The sequence below is a fragment of the Notothenia rossii genome (assembly GCF_949606895.1).
Source record: "Notothenia rossii genome assembly, chromosome: 7".
NCBI classification, from domain to species: domain Eukaryota; kingdom Metazoa; phylum Chordata; class Actinopteri; order Perciformes; family Nototheniidae; genus Notothenia; species Notothenia rossii.
Genome location: NC_136905.1, coordinates 54,312,388 through 54,336,974, shown reverse-complemented (window position 1 = coordinate 54,336,974; position 24,587 = coordinate 54,312,388). Strand labels below are relative to the sequence as shown.

Genomic DNA, 24,587 nt, shown 5'->3' with positions numbered 1-24,587 from the left:
AAGGATTCCCCAATATACTTCTCCATGGCCTCTTTCTCTGGCCTGGAGAGGTTGTACAGTCTTTTTGTGGGTAAGGGGGCACCAGGGAGCAACTCAATAGCGCAGTCATAGGGCCTATGTGGTGGCAGAGAGAGGGCACGATCCTTGCTAAACACAAGTTTAAGGTCATGGTACTCGCTAGGAACAGATGAGATATCAACCTCCTCAGCTGGACTAGGGGAAGAAAATGGAGTTTTAGCTGATCCTAGGCAATGTGAGTGGCAGTGATTACTCCAACCAGTAATGGAAACAGTTGCCCAATCTATCTGGGGATTATGAACCTTTAGCCAGGGTAAACCGAGGACAACAGGTGACAGCGGAGAGGAGATAACAAAAAGTTCTACAGTCTCTTGATGATTACCGGACATGGTCAGCGTAATGGGAGCTGTGCGGTGCGTGACCTCAGCTAATAGTCTGCCATCTAATGCTAACACTTCTTTGGAATTAGGCAGTTCAATAGTGGGAATGGACAACTTAGAGATGATGCCAGAGTCAATGAAATTGTCATCAGCACCAGAATCAATGAGGATCTGGAGGGAATATGTGTCCTGTAGCATACCTGGGATTTGAATACGACGACCAGGGGATGAGGAAATGGAAGAATGGCTCACCAGCGTTCCCCTTATGGCTGATGAGCCCGCTCTTTTGGCATCTCGGGACACCCCGCGATGTAATGACCCCCTTGTCCGCAGTAGTTGCACAACCTCAGACGGAACCTGCGTTGGCGCTCTGCTTCAGTCAACTTCATCCGACCGATCTGCATGGGCTCCTCCTGGTAAGGCGTGGGTTGAGATGCTGGCGAGAACGGCAAACGAACACTGGCGGGCTCCGGAGGTGTGCGAGGAACAGCTGGTGACACACAGGAAAGGGGGGAAGGGAAGAAGGCCCTCTGCCTGACTGACCTCTCCCTACGTCTCTCCCTCAACCGGTTATCTAGACGAATAGCCAGACTAATTAACTCCTAAGTCGGAAGTCTCGTCCCTAGCGGCTAATTCGTCCTTGATTTCGTCCGCCAAGCCTCTTAAAAACACACTCTAAAATACGGAAATCCAGGGCATATTGGGAAACTGAGTCTCTTCCCTGACGAAGAGAGAGAAGCTGGCTGCCTGCCTCCTTACCCCTAACAGGGTGGTCAAAAACCTTATGCAGCTCTCCGGAGAAAGCATTATAATCTGAACACATGTAAGGCTTGTTAGAAGAAACTGCCAGAGACCAAGCGGAGGCTCTCTCAGAAAGAAGGCTCATAACAAAAGCTACTCTAGACTGATCAGAGGCATATGTAACTGGCTGCTGACTGAAAACTAACGAGCACTGATGAAGGAATTGGCTGCATGTCCCTGGATTACCTGAATACCTAGCGGGGATGGGAATATGTGGCTCCCGGAGACCTGGACTCAGTGTTGCTGGATGAGCAGACGGTGAAACGGGAGAGGGAGCTGGAGGGAATGGAACAGGATCTTGGGTAAGCTGGGTCGCCACGTCTTCCATGCGGCCGCTCAGCTGAATCATACCCGTCGTGAGTTGGTCAAGCTTTTCATTCAAGCTTCTCAGGACGGACTCGTGCTGACCCACGAGCGCCCCCTGTGAGGACAGGGCCTGCCTAAAAAAATCAGTCTCTGCCGGGTCCATGTTTTTTGGCCAGATAATTCTGTTAGGGCTGGATCCAAAGTTCAGGATCTACAATGGCAGCGACCAGATGGATTCAGTCTTTTAACAAAGTTTAATAAAGGAAAAAAGGAGCAACTAAAAAACAATCCACAAAATGAAGGTGGATCTAGTTCACGCTGGTGGCGGCAGCAGGACTCAGGCTGGCTCGAGCAGACACTGGAAAAACAGAGGAAAAAACAAGGTTACTCTTCAACAAAAACAGCAAGAGAAAATCACACTAAGCTAGGCTACTACGACATTCAGCTCTATCGAGTGAGACGGAATTATCTGGCACTGGAGTGTGAACATGACCAGGGTTTTATGGAGGAGTTGATTAGATGAGTACAGGTGCTCCTCATTGTGAACCAGCTGAGCCTTCTAACGATCACCACACTGCACAGGAGAGAGAGAGAAGACAGAGGGGAGGGGGAGAAAGCAACACACCTAAACCATAACAGATCAAAGACAGTTTGTCCAGCGAAGACATTTTATTCTCAGAAACACAGCAGAGAGACCAATACAACACTCAAGACTTGAGAGTACACAACAGATACCAGTAACATAATAATACAAAACCACTTTCTCACTAGTCTTTACTGTACCACCCTAACCAGATTGAACAGGCTTTAAGTGTGTGATGTAAATGTTGCTATCTTCCCTAAACCCTAACCCGGGTGCTGACATACTTGTAAGAACAGGTTCTTGAATCTTAACCACCAAAAATCATGATCACGTTCGCAGCAACTATGAAAAATCACACAGTAATCAAGAGTTATTGTTACTTGAAGAAACCCTTGAAACTGGTCTATGTTGAGCAAAGCCAATGGTCAAAATCTCAGTTTAATCCAAATTTAGCAGCAGAAAAGGACTTTTTAAATATTCAATCAAAAATCAGCATACAATTATTTGCGCCAAGGTGTTAAATACAAAAAAGGGGCAACAGCATTTTACATATCAGATTTTGTATTGTTTGATGCAATAATATTATAGGAAGCAACCGTTTTTTAAAAAGTTAAGTAAGACATAAGGAGCATACAATCTAAGAAAATGAACTATTTAAAAATCAGCTTTGCAAAACTTATTGAAGAATATTCAACACATTCGTTGGATTTAGAGAAACATTGAACGAAACGTAACACACCCATGGTTTGGGAACAGACATTCTTTACTTTATTGCATTGTTGTCATTTTTTATCCACAGTGTGGGCTAAGTGTGGTTCCCCCTTAGATGAAATAAAAAACACTGTGCATTAAAGAAACACAACATATACATCAGTTACCTCGGTACACTAGATTTTGTCGATGTTTTCCAGCTTTGACAATGTATGAAAACATCTATATGACGGAAATAAGGTTAGATCTGTCCGTATTCTCAACAATGAGGGATCAATAATCTTTTCAAAGCAGCAGCCAGGAAAACGTCCTTTAATGGAAAAGACAAAACCAAACCTAAAAAAACAGATTCACCCACTATTATTAGTATTCCTATTTTGTTCATTAAAGTGTAAAATGACAGTATGTTTTTCAAGACACAGTTAAAGACAATTAGTTTTTTGTTTGTCTTATAGACACTGCAATTTCAGTGAGTGATCCCACACCCATCCAGAAGGACAACAGCACAGACTACCTGGACACAAGTACGTATTGATTTTCTGGATGAATGTTATATTGTATGTTGACCTGCATATGAAACATTATGTTCCATTCAGTGGTGTTCCTCAGATTTTGATATTTAGAAACCTCCCATGTTGAGAGCTGCACTGCTGAGTATGTCAGAGAAACGATGAAACCGCGACCCTGCCTCCCAGAAATGTTTGAATTGCTTTTAGTTTCCATTTTATTGCTCTCCTGCTGCAGGCAGCGGCCAGAGAACACAATAGTTCTCTTCACTCCGCAAAACATAACAAGAGAGAGCAGGAAAGGAGAACACAATCCAGTGTCTGACATTTTCCTTCTCAACCCACATCCACCAAGCAAATATAGAGAGAAGCTTTTAATATAACAATTAACAAAAACGTTTTTACACTTGTTTTTCTTCAAAGCCCCTTTTTTATTCAACACCTAAAGAGGCCACATTGTGCTATTTAGTGTTATCCCTATGTAGTGTGATAGATAGGTTGTTGTGCATGTAAATGTTCTCCAAAGTTTCCTTCAAAGGGATTTCCTTGATGTTCTCTTAACTATGCATTTACTTTGGTGTTTCAAGCAAGGATCTTTTAAACGAAAAATGGAAGTTAGCGCATTCCTGTTGTTAAGCTAATTCAGCTTAATAGCAACATAAACCAGAAAGCCCCAAATTTGTTTGTACAGTTCCTGAAATAATTTCTTGGAAAGTTACTGCAGGGAATTTGTTTATTACTTTCCTTGTTGGGTTCCAGTTGCAATTACCTGAATTGGATTTCACTTTGCAGCATTTTAAAATTAAATAATATGTGATGCACTTTGACAAAGGGTCATTAATCCAGCCAATGCAATCGTTCTATATCTGACTGGTTATTGTATTCCAATAATTATAAGAATGTAAAGACTAATTCAATCAAACTTCTTCCAATCCCCATACCTAGACGTGGACAGCTGTGAGAAGTGGCTCAGCTGTAAGAACGACTTCCTGGAGATGTACCTGCACCAGATGCTGACAGAGCTGCCCAGCTGCCCATGCTCCTTCCCCTCAGAAGCCGTCTACAGCGCCGTCAACATCCAGGACGGCCCACTCCGTAAGACCTATCGCTGGAGGGACGCCAGCGGACCCAAAGAACGCCTGGACATTTACAAACCCTCCGCCAGATTCTGCCTCCGCTCCATGCTGTCGTACGATAGCACCACGCTGGCTGCTCAGCACTGTTGCTACGACGATCAATTGAAACTGATAACACGAGGGAAAGGAGCAGGAGCACCCAATCTGATCAGTACTGAGTTCTCACCAGAACTTCATTATAAGGTGGATGTTCTACCCTGGATCCTGTGCAAGGGAGACTGGAGTCTGTTTCACTCAGTGAGGCCGCCTAACAATGGGCTGAGCTGTTTAGAGAACCCCACTGAGCAGGTGTTCCAAACAGAGCTTAAAGAGGCCAGGGAGTACTGAGAGTATTGGAGTTAGAACAAGAATGGACGATAACATAGAGACGTGATGGAAATCCATCATCTCCATCCTGCACAAGCACAGAGAAACTGAAATACAGCATTTCTTTGATGATACATGAACTCTGCAGCCAGCTGAAGTTCTTTGCTGCAGCCCGACAAGAAGGGTCGATAACACAGACGCTATTGGATGATGGAAATACATGTCTTTTCCATTGTCTCCATCCTGCACAAGCTAAAAAAAGCTGAACTACATGCTGATTCAGCATTTCTGTCAAGATGCTAATACAGCATTTCTGTGACGATACATGAACACTGCAAGCTGAAGGACTTTGGTGCAGTCACGCTAAGAAGGGTCGATACCAAAGACACATTAATGGTATTTGGCAATTAAAATCCAATTTCTCCTAACCGTTGTCTCCATCCTGAACAAGCACAGCAAGACAGAACTGCATAAATACAATGTTTCTTCGGCCATGAATGAACTCTGCCAACCTCATGGCCTCTAGCATCAACTGACATTTGGCTGGTGAACTTGGTTTACTTTGGTAAACGCAAATGTTATAAAGACATTTCTATAGGACACTTGTGGGCTCATCCCTGGTCCTGTATGTTGCTGCTCAGTGTGAGAGGAGGTACTTATTTATTGGCCCCTGAACTATTTTAATCAGAAAATCATTCCTGTTTAGCTGGTAAGCAGCCAATAAAGTCAAATGGAACCTTGGACTTTAAATGCTCTACTTCTTCATCTTTACCAAGTCTGACACAATTGTTGCCAGAGCAGGTCTGGCGTTTCTCTTGCTGTCAACATGTGCCATGTCTTAATTTGCTACATAATGCATGCTCACACGACAGGAGAACATAAGAATAGGAATTGCGAGTTAGGAGCAGCCCCATCTGGATCATCTTGTATATGGTAGAGTTTCCTTTAAAGGTTGTAACATTTCTACAGCATTGATGCAAAATGTGATATCCCAATGAAAAAAGGGATTCAATTCACATTCCGTTTTCAATTTTTTCAAGGTCTGCCATCCACACTAACATGCCAAAACATTTGAAATATGTTGACATCTCTTCACCCAATTGAAATGTTGGTAGGTGGGAAGCCAGTGAGGGGCCAACCCCTGTTTCTACTATAACCAGACTCAACAAAATGTGTTGTGGTTCAATCCCCTTTGACTCATAGGGCTGGTATTTATAAAAAAAATTAACCAATACAATTGCTAGTTTACTATTTAAGTTTTCCTTAAACCGTACACCAGGCCTTTTCAACTCTTAAGCCTCTTACACCCCAAACAGACACCAAAGAACAACAAAGAACACGTCCCGACGGAACGTCGCCTTACGTCGCCTGCGTCTTGGCCTTGTTTTTTCTCACTGGAACACACCGCAAATACTTCAGCCGACGGCTAAGTTGCACGTACGAACTGCGCATGCGTGAGGGGCAATAACTCTCCTTACCAGCAGGCGGTGGTAGTGTGTATTCGTCATTCAAAAGAGGCAACAACTGGAATTCAACATGTCGAATCGGTGGCGGAAGGTGTCGGCACGGCCGAAAAGACACGACGGTGCACGGCGGTGCAGTACACACCAATCTGAGTAGGGAGACACGACGATCTTCGACGGCCCGACATCTATCGACGCCGATAATCGGCTCGGTGTGTAAGGGGCTTTGGCCCTCAGGCCAACTTGAGACCACAGAAAATGTCAGACCATGATTGGCCCTACCTCAAGAAAGAAAGATGTCCTCCAAATATCGGACATTTTGCCACAAAAAAACCTTTTTAATTGGCAGGGTGTCCTGAGCTGTCAGTCATCAGCCAATCCCAACATGCATAATTGACGACAGACCACCTTACATGCGCTTGTAGAAGTAACAGCACATTTAGCTGGCTAGCAGGCGTCCGGTGTTGAATTTGGATAACAGATGGCTCAATGTGGCTGTCAACCCTGAAGAGGATGCCAAATATAGCATCAGGACTGAGATATGTGAACATTGAAATCACTGAGGGTAAGCCAGTGTGTTTGCTCTGCAATAAGTGCATCTCTGTTGCAAAGAATTTAAACTGCTGAGTCATTTAAAAACAAAAAGCACCCAAGTGTTTAATATATTTTTCTGTAGGGATGTTAAGCAAAACAAATCCTAACTAACAGCAAACTACAAGTGACTATTACATTCAACAATACTCTACCAGTCAGTAGACAACTATAACATCTCTGACTGAGGCGATAATAGAATGCATGTGTGTCACTGATGAAGAGGTTTTGAAAAGTTGAAAGACCAGGTGATGTCATGTATCAACTCGATACATGTGTACAAGAATTTCAAGAAAAATTTAAGCTGATGTTACATCGGGAATTAAAAAAAAAATATATTGAACGTAAAAGCATCAATCTGTTGTACTTTGAGAGCAACATTAACCCCACCTTAATAATAACTTAAAGAGGAAAAAAGGCACTGGAGAACACTTATTCATTAACACCCTTTAATTAAGCAAACTAATGCCTTAACTCACTCAAATACAGTTGTTTACTTATTTTGGTGAAATGAATGTGCGTAGAGTTTTAAATTATGCGGATAGTCTCACCTTGATTCAAAAATATACCCACAATTACAAAATAGTCTTTCTTACAAGAGCTACTGTAATTTACACCATCAGATGGAATTACATTTAAATTGTTCTAGCTGTCATACATAAATGTATGTGGACCATTGCAGTTCCCTTACATAAATGCTTTAAACAACTTCTTATATACGTTTTCAAAATAACTCATATGGGCATTTAAAGGAACTGTGTTGTCACCTCAAGATTGGATTCATCCTAAATGATAGTGTTTATTCAAGTATAACCAATTTTATGGTTTGATTTGTAGCACAACAATTACAAAGGTTGAGATTTACAGTTTTACAGTCACCCCTGCATTTGTTTTAAATGGACTAGTCTATTGTGCTTTCACACGTTAGGCTTTTTGTTGAGCTTTAGATATGTTCACATTACAACAACATGTCAGATAAATGCTGCCAGACTGAATTTACCCTTTTTTTCCCGGCCGTTCCAGGCACCCGTACTGTAACAGTATGGTTCAATGTGTAGCATGTTTAACTCACACATCACATTGTCCAATTTATTTAGAAGTATACTACTTGGCAAATATCCTGCCTATTTCTTCTCTGCTCCAATCTCTAACAGCTGTCTTCTCCTGCTCCAACACACATTTGCTATGGATTCTCACCATGGGAGGAAATCCATAGACTCAAACATTAAGAGTTTTTGAGATGGAGGAAACGTAATAAACCTAGTAAATCTTGCTTTCATTTTCATGGGGTTCTTTCGAATTTCATTAAATCAAACTTATGAACAGAATTCAGATTCAGAATATTCCATTGTCCATTACATTTACATACAATGGAAATGTGTACAGTATTTGACACTGGCAAATAAGATACAATAACACTCACCATACACAGTTTAACATACAATTCATAAACACAAAATGTCGTCTTAAAGTGACTAAGTGGCAGTCTTAATAAAAGAGGTTTGTTCTTCCACTGGCTTCAGTCCATTAAAATATTAGTTTTATTAATAATAAATCATTCACTACACATTCAAGTTAGCTGTTGGTGGCAGAATGTCATTGAGTCTCGAAAAGGGGGCTTACATTTGAGTCAAGGTTTGTGTGTCTGTGTGTGTTTTAGAGTGAAGACTTATTTAAACAGGCTGTTATTGAGGATGGTCACGGATGGAAGGTATAGTATCACCATTTAGCCACTTTATGCAAAAAAAAGGCAATCTTTATCAAGGTCTTACAAGTGTCAGCATTATATCGTCAAGTGATAATCATAATACAATCATGAGGATAATATTGTAGAAGTATACTGTGTCGGGGAAGCAAGCCCTCTCATGAAATAAGATAAGATTCACTGATTAAAGAGGTCTAAACCGCTCCAGCTTATGTAAACACTGCCCAACCTGCCGGATGGTTTCTCGTTACGACCCAGCATTCACTGCGTCATCACAGGATCTACTTTCTGCCAAGGACCCATGATTGTTGACCAGGGCTACATCTATGATGGCTGCATCTGCACAACATTAGGTGGTTTTAGCCAGCTGTTGGGTATAAGTAAGTAGGGTAGACATGTGGATCAATACATCATCGATTAATGGGGAGAAAAAAAAACTCCCTTTCCAAGAACGTGAAAGACATCTTATTCCAGAATAAACAACGCAATACAATTTCAACATGGACAAACCATGTACAGTATACAATGTACTGTATATGTGAACATATTTGAAAATTAACGATCCAAGGGGATCCAAGCTTCCGGATGCCATAAATTAAATCAAAATAACGGACTACCGCAACAGGTAGAGCCATGATTAATGATCCATACATAACCAAACTGCCTGTGTTATGATGCTTTTTTCTTCTCCCTTTAATTTGTTAAATCACTCTTATAGTGTCATGTCTGGTTTGAATACCTGTCTTTGTATGCCCCGCCTTTTTGTAATAGTTTGCAACGCCCTGATTCTATCCAGTTGTGTCTATAGAATGCAATGACGAGTCCTAAAACCCGGAAGTGAGTTGGCATTTTACCACTTCCGGTTCCCTTGTCTCAGAGTCAACGGGATTCCCTCCATAGGATTTTGGAAAATAACTGAAATAAGGTCTGTGGTTGACACAAATTTAAGATACGGATCACGTTTTGTTCTACGACATTAAATACATCAGCAGTGCCCCACTGGTGATTTTTGAAGAGTTTACTTGTCTGAAAAACGATGGTTGTTAACAAGTGGCTGAATAGGACTACAGAAGTTGTCGAGGACGTTGTACGTCATTACACCGAAAACGTAAACACTCCCGCTAAATTTGTTTGCCCAGTTCTGCTTAACACTAGAACCGCCAACGGGTAAATTTTACCCGCAGCTGTTTTTTCATTGTATACCTTTTGTTCAATAACATATTAAAGTCTCCCAGTCCGTGACTTTTCCTGAAAGTGTGTTATGTAGCACCCTCTGTTGTTAACAATTGTCAATATGAAGTCAGATTGAAAAAATCGACAAAAAAAATGCCATTTATAGCTATATCCGCCAGCGGGTAATATTTACCTCATAGAAAATGCAGCGTAAACATGACGTGTTGCTATAGCAACGCCTTTTGTCTACTGCGGTTCCTTATAGATAGAGAGATAGATTGAGAGAGAGAGAGATAGATAGATAGATAGATATATTGATAGATGGATAGAGAGAGAGATAGACAGATATATAGTTATAGATAGTGTGGAGAATACAAGATCTTGGATGACTGAGCTCACGTTGAGGACGTACGTGCCAGTTGAATAAAGATGGACACTCGGAATGAGAGTAGTCCCCGTCGTCTATTTATGTAGACAATTATATGTTCATAGAACAGAACATTACAGATATATCGATAGAGAGAGATAGAGAGATTTGTACCTAAACAAAACACAAGTCTAACACCAAGCGTTTAAATCAGCATTCTTAGCGATATTTTAAACTTCATGCTATCTGCACAACCTATATAAAAGCTGAGAGTCCACAGATTCTATTGGTATAAGTTTCATCCCTGTGCGATCAAAACTCACTGTTCTGTATGATAAATAAAAGAACATTGTACCTTGAAAATCTATAGCGGGTACATTTTACCCAACCCACTCTCTTCAGTCTGCGTACAAATGACACGACTTTACACATTGGAAAATGCGTGCAATAGATACGCTAAAGTCCGATTTTGCGTGCCTATCATACGCCAACTATTCCCATTGAGTTCTGAGTCCCAGTTTTGCGTGCATTTGAGACGCATGGATACGGTCGTGTCTGAGAAGACCGGAAGCTTTGTGGTCCATAAAAACATGTTATTACTCAATATCAAGCCACGATTATTGATTTGATTTGTAATCGTATAATGTCTGACTTTTTTTGCCGTCCGTGAGGAAAATAAATGGGGCTCAGAGCCTCAAAATACTGAAATCTGTATTGTTTTTAATCTTTCTTTCCTTCAAATTTGTTATCCTTTTCTAAATAACACATTGTTATTTACTCAACAATAACACACTATTATCCTTGTTTTTATTTATTCGTTTAATTCTATAATATTGGGCTTTTTAGCCGTCCGTCAGGAACTGATTTTCAAAATAAAGTAACCGGAAACAGACGTAGGCCCGGTTCAAGCTCGATGATTTGGATGTTGTAGCCGCAATGCACGTTGGGATATGGCGTTTCCCACATAGCACGTTTCGTTAAAGGTCCACTGGACGCAGCGCAGTCCAATTCGAGAAGGCGATTCACCATTAAAAGAAGAAGAAGAAGAAGAAGACATTGAGTGGCAAATAAATGAAGTGGGAATTAAAACAAGTATGTATCTGAACAAAAAGTACTACAATTACCTACAAATTTATACAGATGGCTCTAAGAACAAGGAAGAGCGTGTTGGAGTTGGCATATACATCCCAGACTTTAAAATATCTATTTCAAAAAGAACATCTGATCAACTATCAGTGTATACAGCAGAAATGCTTGCTGTAATAATAGGATTGCAGTGGGTGGAAGAGGTCAGACCAGATAGGGTGGTTATATGTACAGATTCATTGTCCATATTACAAAGCATACAATCAACAACAACTACTAGAGAAGACATTCTCATAGAACTGAATCATAGCCTGTTAAGACTGCACAGAAGCGGCATAGATCTTCAGTTCTGCTGGGTGCCTGCACATGAGGGGGTGAAAGGGAACGAGTGTGCTGATAGATTAGCAAAAACTGCACTACAAAAGCAAATAACATTACCAGTTCAACTTGGTAAAGGAGAAGGAAAAGCAGTCATTAAGAAGAAAGGGATGGAGATCTGGCAGAAAAGGTGGGAGAAAGACCAGAAAGGCAGGGACTATCACAAAGTACAAAATAAAATTACAATTAATATTCATAAAGAAAGAAACAGAAGGGAGGAAATCATGATGGCTAGACTCCGAATAAATCACACGGCTTTGAACAGTACGCTGTATATCATGGGGAAAAGTGACAGTAACAAGTGTGGGAACTGTGCAGTAAAAGAAGATGTAGAACATATATTGTTAAATTGTGACATCTATAAAGCGGAAAGAGAACAATTAAAGGCTAAAGTCTTAGAGGCAGAGAGGGAGTGGAGTGTGGTTGGTGTTTTGGGGACAAAAGGAGAGGGAGTAAAAGCTACCAGAAAGGCACTGTTTAAATTTTTGAGTGAAACTGGGGTAGGAAAAAGAATTTAACATTAGGTCAGGAAAGAACATAGATTTGTTTTGTTTTGTTTTATTTATTTAATGGTTTTATTAATTAATTTTTATTTTATTTTGATTAGAACATAGGTTAATGAGTTGGAATGATGTGATGATGCATACTCATGTACAGTAGGTGGCGGTATGCACCTTTTAAGTTGTTTGCAATCCGCCAAAAGCAAGAGAAGAAGAAGAAGAAGAAGACATTGAACCCTCCTTGACACGAAGTTCCTCGAGGTAAACCCGTTTTCTGTAATGTAATAGACATTTACAGTTTTTTTATAATGATTTCAGCTTGCAAATTATTTGCTAGTTAAACCGTGAACTGCTCAGTTAGCATCATTGAGTTAGCCTTAGCTAACGTCTGTCGTTTTACGGAGCTGTTGCAGTTTAAAATCAATCGATAGTAATATAGTTGATCATGTTGTAAATATAATGGGGCTTCTTCAGTTTTTTTACAGTATTTTGGGTTTTAAAGCTTAAATTCACTCTTCGAGCCGATCTGAGATCTGCTCAGATATTTGTCCCGTTGATATTTAAACAGACATTACTAGCCGCTAGCCAATACATGATCCAGTATATTCTGTGCATTAACCAAAAGTAAAAACGCATTAGCAGGTACAGGTTACCAAAAGATATGCATCTGAAGATGATATGTTATACATTAGGAACTCATAATAACTGAATTATTGTTTAAACCAGGGGTGGGGTTTCAAAGGAGATCTACATACTCTTGTTCCTCCATTGCTAATAGAATAACATCAATGCCCTATACCAACACATTTTAATCATACCTTTCCCTCATAATGCTGATGTTGGTCTAAACTTTAATTCACTTAATATTAGGCTAGTTTAAATTACAGCTACATCTATGATCTAACTAACACCTTTTTTTGTTTCAGCACAATGTCGAAAGAAACTGAAAAACCAACAAACTAGAAGCTCTTCTTCTGCTTGGGGATGCATATGTTGAGGACACACAGGCAAGTTTCTTGTTTTTTTATACCCAAAGTGTCATTATTTAAATCCAGTTAGTTAATGCCCATTTGTTCTTCCTCTGTGTTTCATTACATTCCATGTCCATAAAGAAACTCAACAAAGAAACTCAACAAGGAGACTCAACAAGGAGACGCAAAAAGAAGACCCAAAAAGAAGACGAACTACGTCCAAAAGTGACCTGGTGGAAGAGAGACCAAGATGGGCAACGTGTGGCCAGCAGCAAACAAAGGAAAAAAAGTTATTCTGTTGGTTAGTCTACATTTTATGAATTTAATCAAAGTCAGTATATGTGAAGTAGCCACTGGTTTAATAATGCTGTTGATACTTCATATTTCTATATATTTGCACATCGATTTTGTCAGAGGACTAAGGACTAAAACCAATAAGCGGATGTAAATGACATGATAATGCAAAAAAAATACATTGAGCTTTGATATTTTTCATGTTTGCTGAAGGTTGGTGTTTTTGTAACATTTCTTTAAATCTGTCAATTAGCTAAAATAATCTGTTTAATGGGTTTGAATAATTTCCCCCCCAAACAGATGGTACTCCTCCATGGAGTAGTTCCACCATAACAACACCATGTCTAAGCTACCAAGATCCTGGTAAGAAAAAAAGCTACTTTTGAAGACTTTTTCTAGATAAGGTATGTTTCATATGAAATGTTTTCCTCATGGTATGTATTTATATTTCTGTATTTAAAGATTTTAATATGCAGAGACTAGAAGACCTTCTACGGGACTCTGAGACCATTAAGGAGCAAGATGTTGGCGATGTGCCACCATTGTCATCTTGGACTCAAAGGCAAAAAGAGTTTCAACATTGTTGGCAACAGGCGAGGCCACAGAACGTTGACAACTTATTAATAACTAAGAATATCGTCAAGATGACCTGCAATCACTGTGTCCTGGAAGAAGCTGTCATCCGTTGTGAGGAATGTATGCCATCAGAGTGGTTTTGTGCAGAGTGTGATATCTTGGTTCATACAAAACACACTCTGCACAGTAGGCAAACCACCTGTAATGGATTTTACAAGTACATTCCTCCAACAGAGTCTGTGAAACTCCAGGATGGCAAATACATCATTTCTAAACAAGGTTAGTGTCCCATTTTTAAAAAATTGATCAGCCTTTTTTCCCCCTCACAAAAAAACTCATTTTAATCTCAAATTGCATTCTGTTATCATAGTGCTTGCTTACAACATTGTTAAATCTCATCCTGATTGTACTTTGACCTTGCAGACCGTTTGCTTCCAACATCCTTTCCTTCAAGGATATGTTCTTGTGAAGTTTTCGATGTTGCAGTCTCTGTTGGTAAACCTATCATATTGGTGTGCATAAATGGTAGGTTAAAACATTACTCTAATTCATTGTTATTGTTTTTTTCTTTATGTGTTCTTAGGCCGTTACGATCTTAATGTTCCAGAGCTAACATGCAAACATTGCACTAAGAAATGGGGTCCAGAATTCAATGACTTGGTTAGGAGTGGATACTGGCCAGCTACCATGCAAGCACAGACCCTGTTCCACCAAGATCTGTTCCACTCCTTTGAGGCTATGAAGACGGCAGCTCCAGGAATGTCTAGACAAGCCTTTACTGCAATGTTCGACCAGAGAACAAAGCAGTTTGGAAGAGTAAGTACAAATGTGAAGCTGAAAGACAAATACATGTATTATCATAATAAATATATTTATGGCTCATAATAAATATATTTATGGCCAAATATGGATGAGCGTGATATGATACAAAATATAACATATATAATGTATTTTTATTTCAGACTGGCAAGGTGAATGCAGATGCTTTTGAGAGAAGCTTTCTGCAGTAAGTGTACTGCACATTTGAAGAGAATAAACTTCTGGGTAAAGAGCCATTTGTCTGTCCAGCCTGTAGCCCTGAAATGGTGGCTGTTTCAGTAGATGGCAATAGGAAACTTTACAGGTTCCAGAAAACAAACCAGTACGTTTTTTACATTGACACAGCAATTGTCCTTAGTCCTTGTATTTTTATTTGACATTGGGATTGCTATTTTTTACGTCATTTGTTAGACGCTTTTATCCAAAGCGACTTACATACATTCAGTACAGTGGACAATCCCCACAGGAGCAATTAGTAGCTATAGTTATTTCCTGTTAAATAGCTGTTAAAACTACAACTGTTGAATCTAAAATATTTCTGTTAGACTTTATAACCTTGTTTTGAAAGATGTGCTTTAAATATAATAATTATTATTATTACTATGTTCAATTTGTAACTAGAGTGATCTATAATTCCTTTTATTATAGGAGTGAAGAGCCAGGCTTCTTTGACGGAGTGTTTTTAGCCCAAGACTCTGAGGTTTCCACTTTTGTGGAGGATGTTCGAGGGGCTGTCAAAAGAGTGAGTTTTAAATCAAGCAGAGCAAAAGGTATCTCACCTTTCTTAATAACTAATAGAAGTTAAAATAGTAGTAACACAGTTGCCTTCATATTTTTTTGGAGATGGGATAGAAGTGTTGAGACCAGATGACAGGGTGATGAGGTTAGCAATGCGGTCAAACTGTCACAAACATTATTGCTGTAAAACTGGATTGAAAAAACAGCTAAATTCTAATCCAGAATATATTACACATTTGGAGCCTTCCAATTATCCAAAAACAGGTTTGTTATTATCCAGGGAGTTGCATATCCAGGTGAATCTGGCAGTCGAGCACAAAACACTTGTGTGTAATAGTTTACATGTTTGATTATACCTTCAGTTTGTCCCACTATCCAGTGTTTTGAAATAACTTCTGATAATGATTCTCTAAAAACGATTTACTTTGGTAGACTGCAGGAAAAGCAATGTGTGGGGAATCTCACTGGACAGCAGCAAGGGAGACCTCTAAGCGAGCCAACGAGTTGGATGAAGAAGGTGTTGAAATTGCTGTGTGTAGGCATGGATTTCTTCCCAAAGGTTGGTAGTTGTCTTGATCATTTTCAATTAAAAATATTTGTAGATAATCTGAAGCCTTACCTTCAATCTCCTTTGTACTCACTATTTTTTTATTTTTTTTTAAAAAAAGCTTTAAATATGTATAGAGGAGAAATCTTTGCCTATCCGATGTTTCTCCAAAAAGAGTTCCAGAGTGCCTCACTTTTGGCAATGGACGTGACGTGTCGGTATGTACCATATCTTGACAAAGTGTCAGAAGCCTTGCCTCATCTTCAGCCCCTAAAAGGAAATTAGACATTGCTTGTCTGTGATGCATGCCAAAGCCCACAAACACCAAATGCGAGGTGAGGATTTGAATTACTTAAACAACAATTAATGGTAAATCTGACCACTACACATGAGTCTGAACTGATCCAAGAGAATGTTTTAAGTTAACCTTGAGATTTGCATCAACATTGTTTACCTCATGCTTTAGATTATTTGGAATGCACGGAACCAGGAGGGTGCCGGCACCACTCTTGGTGAAGAAGTGGAACAAGTAAACAGCTTCTTATCCAGATGTGGCCTAACAACTAAATACATGGCCAAGTCAGGTTTGTGAACTTGTTTGGGCCCTGCCTTCCTGTAAATGTACACATTTATATTTTATAACATTGTAATGAGATGTATTCTTCTTCACAGCAAGAACTGACATGCTCACAGTCCATGCTATGGGCTGGAATCATCGCAAAGAGAATGGCCTCCACATTGCCATGTCCTCTAGATTCAAAAAAGTATGTTTGTGTATTGAAATGGAGATAACTATTTTAAGCTGTAAAATTTGACATTTAAGTCCACCCAATATATATAAAAAGTACACCCCCATATAGACATTGCAGTGGTGCAGGACTAGAGCTACGAAATTCATTAAATATGTTATTGTGTTAATTTCCTCCTTAAAATGCATACTTTTGGTTTATTTTCATTGAATTATTTTATAAAATGGCATGATTCTGTTTTGCTATTTTGCAGACAGCAGAAAAGACAGAGGCTGTAACTGAGAGCCTGAAGAAAATGCAGGACCAGTTGAATTGCTCTGATGACATGCTAGAACTGTGGGTTGATGATGTCAAACAGTGGGCCAGTAAAGGTAAGAACAATGCTGTTTTGACGTATACATATGGAGTCGGTTTATAAAAACTAAATAATGCTGTCCAAATTAAACTTTTTCCTTTAGTGTGCCTGTTAGTGTGCGAGTGTGCCAGTCCTGCAGATGCTGGTTGTTTGCAGATCTCAATAGAAGGACTCTTTGTGAGCATTTGCCAGAAAAAGCACTACCTTTATAGACAAAATGGTAAGTATTTTGGGACATTTATTGGTTGTGTTGATTAAATCCCGTCAGCTCTTTTGTAATCTATGTTTTACTCTCATTACAGATCGTAACAAAAGGCGTCAAAAGATCGTCCAAAAGGTCGCCCAAGAAAATAAAAGGTTGCTAGAGGACATCCACAAGTACAACCAGCAACCTGATGGTGACCCTATTGACACCAACTCGGTTGTGGAGAAACTCTCAACCAAATCTGCAGAGAGCATGATCTGGCCTTGGCAGGAACCCAACAGAGGTGCTGTATAAAGATTTTACTTCTAATCTACAAAACTGTAGTAATAAAATGTGTTCATTAATGTGAAATGTTTATATTCATTCTCAGACGGTGTGTACATTCTCACTAAGAAGGGGCTGTTTGACCAAAAAATGCTTCTGTCACGACTGACAGAAGAAAAGCAGATCCTTGTGAAGGAGATGATGCAGCACTTTCAGTACCTCAAGGACTCTGTATCAAAGATCCAGACACTGACAGGAAGTAAGTGAACCACATGGATTTATTTACTTTAAAATACATAAGCCAATGTTTTTCAAACCAGCAAAGGCAAACACACTTTAAAGAAGATTTTATCCATCTGTTTGTTTTTATTTGAGTCTGACTGCATTCTAGTCTTTCTTGACCTAAATATGTTTTCTCTGAATAATTTTCACAATTTATATGTTTGCTATATAACTTGTAGGCTATCCGAATGGAATCACAGAGGAGGGGTACAATGGGCCTTATGTGTCTTCTAAGGAGAAATCTGCATGACCTCAGACTCAAACAACAGACAGTAGCAGGCGCCTACAGAGGAATTCTGGAACCCAGTCCTAGGCTGGTGGAGGAGGAGGACGAGGACATGGAAGAAGAAAAAGACTGGCAAAGTGACAACAGCTCAGATGATGATGATGACGCAGAAGAAGGGACTTGACTTGTGGAAAGTTACTTGGTGCCCTTATGCAGTTCTATAGTTAAAGCGGACATATTATGCTTATTTTCAGGTTCATATTGTGTCCATATATCTGCCTTTACTGTTCTTCATTTTCACAGCTCCCTTCAGCCATTCTGACTTAATAATCAGATTTCAGCTAGCTGACTGTTTTAAGTGAATAAAAAGGTAGTAAAGTGACACCAAACACAAAGCAGTCTCACAACTAACCCGTGGTGTTTAGCTAGCTAACAGGCACAACACTAGCACGCTAACACAGCGAGCTAACATGTAGATGTTTCCATCTGGATTTGATGAAGTGTGCAGTTTTTACATTAAAGCGGACATATTAAGCTTATTTGAGTTTGAAATGAGTGCTTCTGTGACATGTTTCAATGCTTTAATGTTGAAAAATTACTTTTTTTCTCATATTACCAGTGCTGCAGCACCTCTTTTCTTTACTTTGTCATGTGCATTATCATATATTGTAACCTGTGTTTTGCTACATATGCTCTTTTATCTTACCAAAATAGTAATAAACTTGATTTTGTTCATAACTGATGTCTGTAAATATTTACTGATACCCACTTGATATTTTATTACATTATAGAGTTGTCTTCACACATCAAATAATTAGTTGAACTGAGGTTACAGTCATTTATAACAGAGATTGATATTGGATGTGTAACATAATTCATAACTAACTAGAACCTATGTTGAGGATCGGGAGAGGGACAACAGTTCTTCCAAAAAGCACTGGTAGTTTAAGGGACATCTTAAAGGGTCAGATAATAAAGACAGACATTGGCAGTGTAACGTTGTTGTAATGTGTAAAGCCCTAACACTGAGTACATCAAAGTAACAATTCAACAATACTAACCACATAGTCACCACTTGTCATAGGCTACTATCGGCTATAAAGTTTAATACAAATATTACCAAAAATGTACCCAATACCCATTAAAACATCCAAGTTGGATCATTATTTTAAAAAGCTTACTAATCTGAGGCCCTGCATAGGAAATATCTCCCATAGTAAAAAGCTGTCCTAAAATGGTAAATGTTTGGATTAATGTAAGACCTCCCAGAGAACAGCTCAACATGTAATTGTTGAATTTCTGACAAAATTCAACAATTTGAAAACTATTATGTTTGTTGTGTTGAAGGTCCATACCTGTTGTGTACTTCATGCAAACAATATAGCTACTAACCTTACTTTCACGTGTCTTTGACACAGCAATTTACTGGAAACGCGTCCAGTTTGCTGTGATATTCACACACTGTAAAGAAACATGAAATTAAATTGTCCATAAATCCCAAACTTGATATCATGTATGGTCTTGCAAACTTTTAAGTTGGGTTTTCAAATTGAAAAACACCATTTGTAAGGCCTCAAACAAATGCATGTCATAATTTCCCCGTACTTTATATGACATAATGCACCTCTTGGGTACCAAAAATGATCAAATAGTGAACCACAGATTATCTCCATGTGCCACAAAGCTTTTTTTAGGAATCAAAAGAACTACTATTATGTCAAAAGTTGTATATTTTTTTTATTACAGATCTGTAATGCCTGTATTTTTTTTCATACCTTCCTCCTTGTTTTGTTTTTTCTTGCCTCGCTTCTTTTTTGCTGATATTTTAACAGCTCTCTTTCTATAAAGAGAAACAAAAAACAAGTGTTAATTGCAATAGTCATGTGGTGTGTGCTTTGCAAACCAGGGAAGTACTTGCGAGAACACTTACATTTTAAGAAAAAGTTGGAAAAGCAAAGAGTGAAAAATCTTCTGGCTTAGAGGCCAGTTGGTGGTGCTACTTTTTTTTTTACACTGGCACTTTTTTTTTTAACCGTTCTGTATCTCATATTGTATAGAGTCAAGATTTCCCTCATTATTCTACATCATATATTCTATATTGATACCTACCTGTCGATTGCTTTTTTCTCTGCCTCAAACTCTTCTTTCTCCACTTCCACCACCTGTTCTTTCTCCTTGTCTGCCTCCATCTCTCCTGCCACCACCGGTCCAAACTCTTCCTCTGAGTCTTTCTGTCCCTCCAGCTCTCCTCTCTCCAGTCCTTCACTCGCTAATCTGTCTGTCTGTGTCTCTATGTCCCCTTCTGTCTCCATCTCCTGCATCTCAGTAGTTCCCTCAGTCTCATCCATTTCACCTCCCTCCTCTTGTTCTGTCTGGTCATCTTCTTCTCCAGTCCTTTCATGCTGCCCTAGACCCTCTGTCTCAGGATCCCATGCTTTGAAGTTAAACAAAGCAGACAAACAAGACATTAAAGATGTAGTGCAGGGTTGAAAATATGATTAACCAAAACATATTAAAGTTTAACAAAGAAAAAGGATTAAATGAATTGCCCAAAACCAATTTAGGTTGTCTAAATATTATCTGAATAAAGAATCATGAATGTGCTGTGAACTACCTCCTAAAAAGCCTTCAAAAAGGCAAACCATTTTTTCCAGGACCGTATGGGCTACCAGTGCCTCGAAGGGGCACTGAAGCTGGGCCGTCCACTTCTTATTTTTATTTATTGTGGTACTTCCCCCAGAAGAGGAGAGGAAAGTACCCAAGGGCCTTCAGTTTTTCGACCTTAAAAACAAAGAAAAACACATCGACAAACATCACACAAATAGATACAGACAGAGATAGATTTTCGAGGCAGTGTTAAAAAGGCAAGACTTTAAAAAAAGAGAGTTAGCAGTCCACTCTCTATAGTGTGTCTTAATCAGAGAGAACCATCAGAGCAACACCACTACTATTTTCTAAAGAGACAATTGTGTTCCTGTTCTGTTTTGCCATTCATTAGCATCTGCCATGAAGTTATATTCACTCTAACACATTACAAGTGAAGCAAAGGAGACACCTCTTAACCACACCGCATTGGCCGTCGGCCATGTTTTTGTGGTGTGTCCCGCATCATTGGCATTTTTTGCCATTCCCAACAACCTTTGCTGATGATTCAACATGTTGAATTGGCAGCAGAGCTGTCTCCAAAATAAGCTAGCTTAAGGAAATCTGTGCACAAGAAGAAAAACGGACTTGAGGAAAACTAACTACTACAGTCCAAAGACTCACACAAAGTCTTTTAATTTGTTATCTCATCTGGTCGTTCTATTACTCAGATATTCCCAACATGAAGCTGAGTGGAGAGTGTTGTGAAAATGTTTTAAAGAGTGTATCACAAACATTGCCTTTATTTCTAGAGCCTTATGTATTTTGTTGTCCCTTTGGAAATGAGGAAGACATACTTCTGCCTACTGCTGTTATGGAGAGTAAAATCCTCTTATGCAGGTGCAGAGTGTAAGGGAGAGTTGGCAGTAGGTTTTAATCTGTGTGGTGTTTGACCTTCTGGCTTAAACGTAGGCAACGTGAGGATACCATACGTCATTACTAGTTATTTGATGTTGGTTGGTGAGTCAAAACATTTAGTCTAAAATTGCTTTTGGGGGTGGGGATGAATGGCAAACAATGTTGACAGGCCTAAAGTCAATGTATCGTTTTTTATATTTATACTAGCTAATTATTGAAATTTTGCAAATGCATTTGGGTTAATGAAATCTTGACACATAATTGAATGACATTTCAAAAGTTGTTCCTTCCCTGTACAATATAGATTCAATTAATATTTCTCGAATGTTGTGGGACAGTAGGGCTGCAACTAACGATTATTTTGGTAGTCGACTAATCGGTCGATTATTTTTTCGATTAGTCGACTAATCTAACGATTATTTCTGTCACACCCTCCATCTCTGCTTCCTGTGGGCACGGCTCCTTTTCCGGGCTCCAGTGCATGTTCTACCTCAAGTCTGCACACCTGTGAATGTCACCCTGTTGTCCAGTCCCAGGATCAATTCAATCGCATTTTATTCTTGTCATTTCGCAGACCCTTGTTAATTATTATTTTAAGTTTGGAATTAATTACAGCGTCCATAAAGCTCTAGTGTGCTCTACTACGCTGTAAGCTTGGCGCTGTTTAGCAGCTCGTTGGTGGACACGCAGCCTCAACATAACTGAAATAGCGTTTGCTTAGCAAGCATTAACCATGAGACGTTCTGTTTTCCAACATGTAAGCTAACGTAAACATGACTATGGCTAACTTGCTCAAACTTACCCATGATCCAAAGTAGCAGTCCTCACGGTTCCAGGGTGCTTGCGTTTTAAATGCTCGTGCATCACTGTAGTGCTGCCGTGGAATGCCAATTCCCCTTTACAAATTCTGCATTTCACTGACTTCTTTGGCTTGTCGTCTGTGAAATACTCCCACACTTTCGAAACTCTCGGTCTCGCTTTTTTGAGCTCTTCATCACCCTCATTCTCTCTCCTTTCCGCCATCGTTCGTATTCTTTCTTCTTTGTTGTTAGTACAGAATGCAGTCATGGCAGACAATGGAGAGTATACTGCCCCCAGCACTTCCTGTAGTGCATTGCAGTTACAAATGAACATTTGCGCAGTTTTGAATTAACGTTACCGGCTCTCTGATTGTTTTTATACGACGCGTCGACACTAAAATTCCGCGTCGACGAATTTTTATGATCGACGTCGTCGATTATGTCGACTAATCGTTGCAGCCCTATGGGACAGTAACCTTCAATGGCTGACCAAAATAAAATAAAATGTTTATTACCACCAGGGCAGAATTATCGAATATCTTCGATTGATTTCTCGACCGGTGTACTTTTTGGGCCCAGTCTTTTGCTTTCTGCCGGAAATCCTTCATACGGGCCGTGTGCCTTGATTTCAGCTCCAACATCTTCCCACAGTGAGGAAGTGAGAGGGAAAGAGGGAGTAGGAAGGACATACTTACTTTTTCTGATAGAAAGACAGTTATAAACAGTTGGGGAAAAAGGTACTGCTTATTTCTTTCTTTTAACCATATATATTATAATATAATATAATACTTACCTAAAAAAATGAATCGGAAAATCAATTGAATTCAACTGATTGTACAGACTGACAAAATATGCTACCGAGTAAATGTACCAGATCATCTATTCAGCAGGCTAACCAAGTTAGGATATCTAATTAACAGTATACAGAGGGGCCACATTCACTTTATCTAACTATTTGTAGCAATTCATATTTTAATTGACACTATGAATGTCCATTATATGGCCTCATATATAATCATAATAAAATATTATTCATTTTTTTAAATCAAAAAATATTGTTATTTAAAAGAACCAACAGTCAAATTATTCAATGGAACAGGCACATGCAGTACATGTAATGTTCTAAAAAAATATATACTGTGATGGACATTTGTGGAGTGACAAAACTCTTTCCGGCTTTTGTCAGAAAAAAGTCACCACTTTGTTCGCCACTTTTATTGTATTGGGTTTTGCAGAAAACAATAAGATATTTATTGGCAAAACTAACTGCCATTTATGTATGAAAATGGCTTTGTCCGAGACAGTATAATAGACTGTATTATGAATACTTTAGTAGACATATATATATATATATATATATATATATATATATAGTTATATTTACCTTTGTGCATCTACGATTTGCGCAGTTGGATTTTTCCAAACAAAGGGGGCACTGTCTTTTTGTGGATCCACCTGGCATCGTTGCTACATTATGAACAAAACAAAAACATCACATGTATCACATATAGTTATTGGCATGACACAAAACAAAAATTCTTCCATATAACCATGTATGATTACTAAAGTCAAATGATATAATCCAAATCATGTTGATTGAATTCAACTTCAAAATAATGTTAAGTGTGATATCAAAGTTCAATTAGTAGCACTTTAAAATTCACAAATTCCAGTGTAATATCATAAATACATTTCAATTTCTGGTAATAGTCAGTACGTATTGTGTAATCTTTTTTTGGCATGATAAGATGTTTTCTATTAGCTATCATCATAAACCTCAAATCATGTTTGTTCATAAAATGTATCTGTTATTGCGTGATATAATGCATGTTTTTTGAGATATAGACTCTACTGTAGTCAAACTAGTACTTAATATTAAATTGCTCTTATGTTCCTGAAGTAAATATTCATATATTCAGTTTTATTCATAATTTTCTTTTCAATTTTTATTATAGAGTAATACACATTTTTTATATTTCTATTATTCAGATACTCTTTCGAGCTACTGTTGATATGAATATATTTGATGTTTATGCTAATTATTTGTATTGTATTTTATATTCCTCCTACATATTTTTAATTAATTTGTAATGTCCAATAACACTGTGCTGCAACAAAATAATTTCCCAATTTGGGATGAATAAAGTATCTATCTATACACTATTTGTTTAGGTAAAAGCACGACATGTACATATGATTTTAATAATAAATTACATATCCATATAGGCCTACTCCTAAACTCACAATTTA

At 38.8% G+C, this 24,587-nt stretch overlaps 2 protein-coding genes and 2 long non-coding RNA genes across 14 annotated transcripts in view; 3 read left to right on the top strand and 1 right to left on the bottom strand.

Annotated features, from left to right (window-relative positions):
• The window catches only part of LOC307013667 (isthmin-2-like), a 30,670-nt gene extending 25,182 nt beyond the window's left edge, over window positions 1-5,488 (top strand). Inside the window, exons 5-6 of the mRNA XM_079641143.1 lie at window positions 3,255-3,323; window positions 4,251-5,488. Of these exons, the coding sequence (XP_079497269.1) occupies window positions 3,255-3,323; window positions 4,251-4,768 (587 nt within the window). The 3' untranslated portion in view covers window positions 4,769-5,488. The remainder of the gene's footprint in view (window positions 1-3,254; window positions 3,324-4,250) is intronic.
• On the bottom strand, window positions 1,741-23,930 carry LOC307013668 (uncharacterized protein). 8 transcript variants are annotated; one of them, XR_013801019.1, is made up of 8 exons: window positions 23,722-23,928; window positions 22,853-22,978; window positions 20,651-20,817; window positions 20,146-20,470; window positions 19,812-19,876; window positions 19,429-19,497; window positions 12,185-12,284; window positions 5,629-11,034 (listed from the first exon to the last, which is right to left on the bottom strand). XR_013801019.1 is itself a non-coding variant. In XM_079641145.1 (7 exons), exons 3-6 carry the CDS (start codon window positions 20,679-20,681, stop codon window positions 19,436-19,438), a joined length of 483 nt encoding a protein of 160 aa, XP_079497271.1. In that variant the 5' UTR covers window positions 20,682-20,817; window positions 22,853-22,978; window positions 23,722-23,928; the 3' UTR covers window positions 1,741-1,863; window positions 19,429-19,435. The 8 variants fall into 8 exon arrangements, 6 of the variants coding, with proteins under 6 accessions (XP_079497271.1, XP_079497270.1, XP_079497272.1 ...); XM_079641145.1 differs by lacking the exons at window positions 5,629-11,034; window positions 12,185-12,284 and adding an exon at window positions 1,741-1,863; XM_079641144.1 differs by lacking the exons at window positions 5,629-11,034; window positions 12,185-12,284 and adding an exon at window positions 1,741-2,079 and having other exon boundaries at window positions 19,434-19,497.
• LOC307013670 lies at window positions 12,303-14,667 on the top strand. Of its 2 annotated transcripts, XR_013801024.1 has the most exons (4): window positions 12,303-13,638; window positions 13,738-14,130; window positions 14,275-14,376; window positions 14,435-14,662. It is a non-coding gene; the product is annotated as an uncharacterized lncRNA (long non-coding RNA). The 2 variants fall into 2 exon arrangements; XR_013801023.1 differs by having other exon boundaries at window positions 12,303-14,130; window positions 14,435-14,667.
• LOC307013669 lies at window positions 14,737-19,418 on the top strand. 3 transcript variants are annotated; one of them, XR_013801020.1, is made up of 5 exons: window positions 14,737-14,992; window positions 15,319-16,539; window positions 16,628-16,719; window positions 16,958-17,547; window positions 17,635-19,418. It is a non-coding gene; the product is annotated as an uncharacterized lncRNA (long non-coding RNA). The 3 variants fall into 3 exon arrangements; XR_013801021.1 differs by having other exon boundaries at window positions 16,958-19,418; XR_013801022.1 differs by lacking the exon at window positions 14,737-14,992 and having other exon boundaries at window positions 16,276-16,290; window positions 16,422-16,539; window positions 16,958-19,418.
• Window positions 23,931-24,587: the final 657 nt, after the last annotated feature.

What these genes read in the sequence shown, in the direction of transcription:
- LOC307013668 (XM_079641145.1), bottom strand. Translation starts at nt 20,681, where the DNA reads ATGGTTTGCCTTTTTGAAGGCTTTTTAGGAG. An exon ending in TTTTGAAGGCTTTTTAGGAG is followed by an intron (nt 20,471 to 20,650) that starts GTAGTTCACAGC and finishes TTAACTTCAAAG; the next exon opens with CATGGGATCCTGAGACAGAG. An exon ending in GAGAAAAAAGCAATCGACAG is followed by an intron (nt 19,877 to 20,145) that starts GTAGGTATCAAT and finishes TTCTCTTTATAG; the next exon opens with AAAGAGAGCTGTTAAAATAT.